Source organism: Mus caroli, chromosome 9 (genome assembly GCF_900094665.2).
Source record: "Mus caroli chromosome 9, CAROLI_EIJ_v1.1, whole genome shotgun sequence".
NCBI lineage: Eukaryota > Metazoa > Chordata > Mammalia > Rodentia > Muridae > Mus > Mus caroli.
This window is the reverse complement of record NC_034578.1, coordinates 99,600,727-99,607,401: the sequence shown is the minus strand read 5'-3', so window position 1 is coordinate 99,607,401 and position 6,675 is coordinate 99,600,727. Positions and strand designations below refer to the sequence as shown.

The 6,675-nt window shown below is 41.4% G+C and overlaps 1 protein-coding gene across 1 annotated transcript in view; it reads left to right on the top strand.

Moving 5' to 3' along the window:
- Dnajc13 (DnaJ heat shock protein family (Hsp40) member C13) overlaps positions 1-6,675 on the top strand; it is a 106,381-nt gene that overhangs the window by 70,529 nt on the left and 29,177 nt on the right. Inside the window, exons 37-41 of the mRNA XM_029481990.1 lie at positions 1,427-1,562; positions 3,346-3,530; positions 3,930-4,004; positions 4,919-5,038; positions 5,783-5,992. Of these exons, the coding sequence (XP_029337850.1) occupies positions 1,427-1,562; positions 3,346-3,530; positions 3,930-4,004; positions 4,919-5,038; positions 5,783-5,992 (726 nt within the window). The remainder of the gene's footprint in view (positions 1-1,426; positions 1,563-3,345; positions 3,531-3,929; positions 4,005-4,918; positions 5,039-5,782; positions 5,993-6,675) is intronic.

The following is a 6,675-nucleotide window of genomic DNA, read 5'->3' as shown; positions in this document are numbered from 1 at the left end:
TTCTTTTTCTTTTTTTTGGTATTGTCATGGTTTGTTTTTGTTTTTGCTTCTGTTTTTTTCTGAGACAGGGTTTCTCTTGGCTGTTCTGGAACTCACTCTATAGACTGGACAGGCCTTGAACTTGTAGATCTGACTTCCTCTGCCTCCCAAGTGCTGGGATTAAAGGTGTGTGTCACCACTGCCTGGCTGACACCCAAATTCTTATCCTAAGTGAAGAATTAGGAAATTGGAAATATACAGTATTTCTGAGAAGGAAGACTTGATATTAAAAAGATGCTGCTTGCACAAATGTAAACACTGGCTTTTAGGTTCATTTCTGGTTTGTTTTGATTTAGTTTAATGAGTTTTTGTTGTGATTGCTTTGTTTTGTGAATCCAAATTCATCAGAAAAATAAAATTTAAAATAGAAAGTTTGACATTATTTGTCAAATTGCAGGCTTAACTCTTTAGATATTAAAATACTGTGTAAAACTATTGTAGAGAAACTGACAGTTGTCTGGCCCTTCCCTAAGGGTTCCTGCCGCTGCTGACCAGTGTTTGTTTCTGGGTCTCCGAGTTGCAGGGTCCTTATGAAGACACTGAGGGTCCACACTAAAATAGCTCTTTTGCAGATTAAATAGGAGAACAGAATTTAACACAATGATTGGTATATTGCTCAATACACAGTAGCACTGGAGGCTAGACCACGAATGTCTGGCTGGTCAGTGACAGAACCAGGGCACAAAAGTAAGAAGAGAGAATGAACCCACAAGTAGCCCACAGGTTCTCCTCTCGCCTCTATCCTGCCCCTCGCACACAGATGAAAATAAAACTTAAAAGTTTTTAAAGAATAAAATTAACAGTAGTTCTTATCAATAATTTTCCTACGTTGAATCAATCTCTGATATATATTAAGTTTAGGGATTTTCTTGTGTTTTTTGTTTTGAGATTTTGGAGTTTTGGGAGAGGTTTTTATTTGAGATAGGATCTGACATATTCCAAGGTAATCTCTAGTTCTCATATAGCCAGGGACCTTAAACTTTTGTGGCCCCTGTCCTCTGGGGTTACAGAAGCATATCACTGTGCCCAGCTTACTCAGTGCTGGACTTTAAACCTAGGGGCTTTGTGCATTCTAGACAAGAGCCTTGCCATTTAAGGTGCATGCCTAAGGCCCTTAGTATGTGTGAGTTCACGTATACTTAATGGGATATTTAAATTCTTATGCAAATATTTTTCTTCCATAAAATTGAAGTCCTTGGATACTTACTCAGGGGGAAAAGTGTAGTGCCTTCTTACAGTATACCAGCTAGATGACAATGGGAATGAATTCCTTAATGTGAAGGTAAAATAGTTAAATTGATAAATTATAATAACTAAGTACCAATTATGTCTTAGTTTTAATTTAAAAAATTCCAATTAAAACCTAATTGTCTGTGGTTACATACAGGACATGTTTGAAAAAGTAAATAAAGCATATGAATTTTTATGTACCAAGTCAACAAAAATAGTGGATGGACCAGATCCAGAGAATATAATTTTAATTCTGAAAACCCAGAGCATCCTTTTCAACCGCCATAAAGAAGGTAAACCCTCTGTCATGATAACTCGTGGCTTATTGTCTAGCGAATCTACTGAGTTACTTGTTTTGCAACATATTCTAACGGATTTGGAACTGTTATTACAAAGGACTCTGGGCATTTTAGGTTTGTGATCAGGAAAGCAGTTGTCTTCCAGAGGAAGAGCTCAAGCAATGTCTGCTGTGGGCCTTCTGCTGCCTGTGGGTTTCAATATTCTGCATTGCCAACAAGGTTTCATTATTCCTTTTCAATGATGCTTCTGTTCTGTGGTGCTACATGGTTTGGTCTGTGTTTTACCATCTAGCAGCAAGCACGTTAAATTATATATAAGACAGTAAGAAGAATCAGAAACTTAAAGACCATTTTATGTATTCTTATTTCTTATTCTCAAGATGCTGTGTCCTTTGAAATAGTTAGAAAAGCACTGGTTTCGGTGAAATAAGTGTCATTTCAGAGTTGTCTAAATGTAGTCCTAGAGTTAAAAAGCCCAGAGTATCTAAGTGTATGTTGAAATGTTTGACTCTTTGTTGAGTTTCTTACAGCAGATAACCTGTTGGCTTAAGAACGATGTAAGATGATGTGGAGAGAGAAGGAAGTGATAGCGCATGGTGGGGATTTGAGAACAGCATTTGATGTCTGGGGAACTTGGGATGAGAGGGAGTTGTGATTGGAATTTGGAAGGGACAGCTGAGAATTTAGCAGTTGGATCATTGAGGAGAGCTTGCTGGATGCGCTTTGGTGTATTTGGTCTTAAAGAGACCAGGTACTTAAAACATCTCAGCTATGTGGCTTCCAGAGGTCACAAATCTGCATCAAAATCTTGAAAAATTTGTTTTAAATACACATACCTACTTGCTTACTTTATTTCTTAAGTCAGCTTAAAACAGTATAACTTAAGTCAGGTAATTATTGATCAGCTTTAAAATATAAAAATACTTTATTCCTAATTACAAGTGAAATTACAGAGGTGCTTAAAAGTCATGGCTCAAGAGGCTAGACAAGTGGATCAGTGGTTAAGACTGGTTGTACTTACATGAGACCCAGGTTCAATTTCCAGAACCCACGTGGCAGCTTAACAACCATCCGTACCTCTAGTTCCGGGGGATCCAGTTCCGTGTACTGGCCTCCAAGAGCATCAGACGTGCGTAAATATGCATACATAAATGCAGACAAGACACTCATGCACATAAAAAATAAATTTAAAAATATATATCATGACTGATTATTTGCATAGCCTTGCCTCATTTAATAGGTTTTTCTTTTGCAAACACTACCTGTGGATGACAGCTTTCACCTCTAACTGTACTTATCAGAACAGAATTGGGCAAATAGTTAATACATTTTCGATTTAGTATTTCTAGTAACAGTTCATATTTCAGGATTTGTAAGTGTTTCAAGCAAATAGTAAAATAGAAAGAGCAGGGAGCCTGTTCTTAGACGCTGATCACAGAGTGCTAGCGTGCTCTCCACACGGAATCTCGTTCTTCTTACGAGAGTTGTGTGCTGAATGCCCGTGTGATTGCAGGGCCACTTGCTGTGTCTTACAGCGTGTAATCCGGTAAGAACTTACAAAGGTCACCTGGATGGCAGAAAGCAGATATTCTGTAAAATCAGTTATTTCCATGCCAAGTGCAGTCAACTTACTGGAAAATACTGTAGTACATAACATGAGCTCACTGAAAAGGAAAGGTGAACTAGGAGACTTTAATAGAAGGGCTGTTCATTTTTTGAGGTAGCATAACTGAGCCTTGCTTGGTGTGACCATAACACTGTCTTTCTATTACTTTAGAGTTACAGCCTTATAAATATGCAGGATATCCCATGCTAATTAGGACCATAACAATGGAGACTTCAGATGACCTCCTCTTCTCAAAAGAATCACCACTGTTGCCTGCGGCTGCAGAGCTGGCTTTCCACACAGTCAACTGCTCAGCCCTCAACGCTGAAGAGCTCAGAAGAGAGAATGGGTTAGAGGTAATAGGGACTTTCCACCGGCCGATCTGTAAGCTTGGCCAGGCACATTAAGTGGCTTTTGACAATACACAGTCTCAGTACAAATGTTGTGCAGTTTTTCCTTTTCCTTTACCCAGAAGATAGCATAGCATCATAGTCTCTATATTCTAGGCAGAGAGTACTGAGTTCACAGGTGGTAAAGATAATGTTGAGTATAAAGTCGTGCCTGGGAATGCTTTTAATAGGCAGCAAAGCCCTGTGGCCCTTTTTTACCTGCTTATTTAACAGATGTCAATTGAGTTAGTGTTGAGTTAGCAAACGTGTAACATTAAAAGGTTGTGTGCTCTTATCCCTGCTATAAAAGCTTCTTTTACCCTTCAAGTCAAACGGAGAGTTAATGGCATACTTCTTTCCTGACAGGTGTTACAGGAGGCATTTAGTCGCTGTGTGGCTGTCCTGAATCGCTCCAGTAAGCCAAGTGACATGTCAGTGCAGGTGAGGCTAAGGAAGCTCCATGATAGATGGGCACTTGGGATATCAGCGGGGGTTCTTAAAACACAGGCCACTCCCACTCTACTGAGCCTCTCACCCTAGGGTGGGCTGCGGGTATGATTCAGGCAGGTTTGCAGCAGGAACCGTAACTGTCCTTGCTGCAGTCACCTTCCTCCTTTTGAAGAAGGTGGAGTGCAGCGTGTTGACCCTCAGGCTCCCTTCAGCAGTCAGCAGCTTCACACACTTACCTGTCTGTCATTCTTGGCTCACTCCCCTCTGCACCTCCCAGTGTCGTCCTCCCCCCCCCCCCCCCCCCCCCCCCCATCTGTCCTCCAAGTACACTAACTGGCTGTTGTTTGTGGAGGCTGAGAGAGCTTGGTTCTTTGTAGAAAACCCACTATGAATTCACAGAACATGGCTTCTGTGTGGCCCTTCATTTCTCTAGGCTAAGAGTATAAATCCCGACTGGCTTTGAGTTGTAGCTGCTATGTTAAAGTGGCTTATGTGAGAAGAATTTACAGTATCGTGCCCTGTTAATAAATGCACAAAACACCTTAACTAAGAACCTCATGAACTCTTAGAATAAAGTTGAGTAAGCATAAGGTGTTAGGTTTTCATTCTCTGGCATATAATCCTTTGCAGTTTATTGGTTTTTAATAACACTTTTAACATTTTTAAAGAACAAAAGTATTCTTGGTGGCACAAAAACAGGCTGTAATGTGTTTGTCCGTGGTATGCTGACTTCTGCACCTATAAGAAATCTTAAGATTACTGCTAATTTAGTCAAAATGTCCTGGTTAATATTAGAGCATCACATATAATATTAAGCATTGTCTCCCATCTGTGCTGATGTGTCTTGTTGAGTCTTACATAAGGACTGCGTATGTGACCACTTCTGTCTCTTATGCTGTCTGCAGGTGTGTGGACACATAAGCAGATGCTACAGTGTGGCTGCCCAGTTTGAAGAGTGCCGGGAGAAGATCACAGAAATGCCTGGCATCATCAAGGACCTCTGCCGTGTGCTGTATTTTGGCAAGGTAGAGCTCATACCTGTCACCTGTTCCCTCTGGATACAGTCATCAAGGGTTTTCTTTCAAACAGCCAGTGCTTGAGTTACAGCCATGTGCTTACCTAAGATCATTTTTAAGTAAATCACTGGTATCTCTAAGTATTCTTGTAGAAACATTGCTGTACATGATCGGGTTTGTTCCTATCCTGGCACACAAAAGGTAACACTGGAGTGACATAGCTAGAAGAAATGAGTCAGACTTAACTTCCAAAGAAGAACAGAGAGGATGGGACTCCAATCTAAAAGGGCAGGACTTTGTAAAACCTGTGGTCCAGTCACTGCTGACTGTAAAGGCTTCTGAGATCTGAGACCATGCTGATTCCCAGGAAACTCCCGAGAAGCCAGCTCTGAAGCTGCTATGGCTGACTGGGAAGAGAGACCTGCGTTGAGTAGAAGGGATGGAGGCACAGACCTTGGAATGAGGCAGCTGGGACTGGGGAACTTGATCAGAGTTCCTCAGCTGCTTCTGTCTGATGCCTGCAGGTTTAATAGGAACAAGGATGCTGATGTGAAGCTCGACCTCTGATGGTATTAGCAGTGCTGCTGTTGATGCTTTATTGCAGTTAGATGAAAGTCAAGAAAGTGGCTTGTCTGAGTCTTTGCACACGATGAGATGTTTTGTACAAAGAGACAGCTAGTTGGGCTGTGCCCGTTGCTGGTTTTCCTTGGCAGTGTTTTCACCCCGCAAGTCAGTTCTTTCTTCTCCTTGCAGTGTATCCCACGGGTGGCCGCCCTCGCAGTAGAATGTGTCAGCTCTTTCGCTGTGGATTTCTGGCTACAGACACATCTATTTCAGGCTGGGGTTTTGTGGTATCTGCTTGTTTATCTGTTTAACTATGATTACACATTGGAAGAGAGCGGCATTCAGAAAGATGAAGAGACAAACCAGCAGGTAACTTTTAGTAAGTCGTTGGGACGCCAAGCTTGAGCCGTTCAGAGGTGCTGTGTCTGAAGGTGGCTGTTGACGGCTTCTGACCTCAGAGTCACTGCACAGCCCAGACTGCCCTCCTTTCTGCCTCCAGCTCTCCAGTCTCCAGTGCAGGGGTTACAGCTACGCACTACCATGCCCAACACTTTTGCTCTGAACCGCTTGTGCTTGAGGGAAGGGAATCTAAGGAACAGAGGTGATATAATATTTTCTCAGTTACTCGAGTCAATTTTATGATTTCAGAATTATTTATGTACTTTATATAATGGGGAGGTATAATAATATATCAAGGTGTTGGGACTAGCTCTCCACAACACCATTGTACTTGTCTGATTTTTGTAGTTATTTTTGTTTTTTTTTTATCTTTTTTTATTTTTTGGTTTATATTTGTAGTCATAGTTCATATTTCCATCATGTGAATCTAGCAGTCAGGCCTACTTTACTATCTGTCTTAGTTAGGGTTTTACTGCTGTGCACAGACATCATAACCAAGACAACGCACATAGAAGACAACACTTAATCCAGGCTGAGTTACAGGTTTAGAGGTTCAGTACATTATCAACAAGGCGGGACCATGGCAGCATCCAGGCAGACGTGGTGCAGGAGGAGCTGAGAGTTCTACATCTGCATTTGAAGGCTGCTAGCAGAATACTGACTTCTAAGCAGCTAGGATGAGG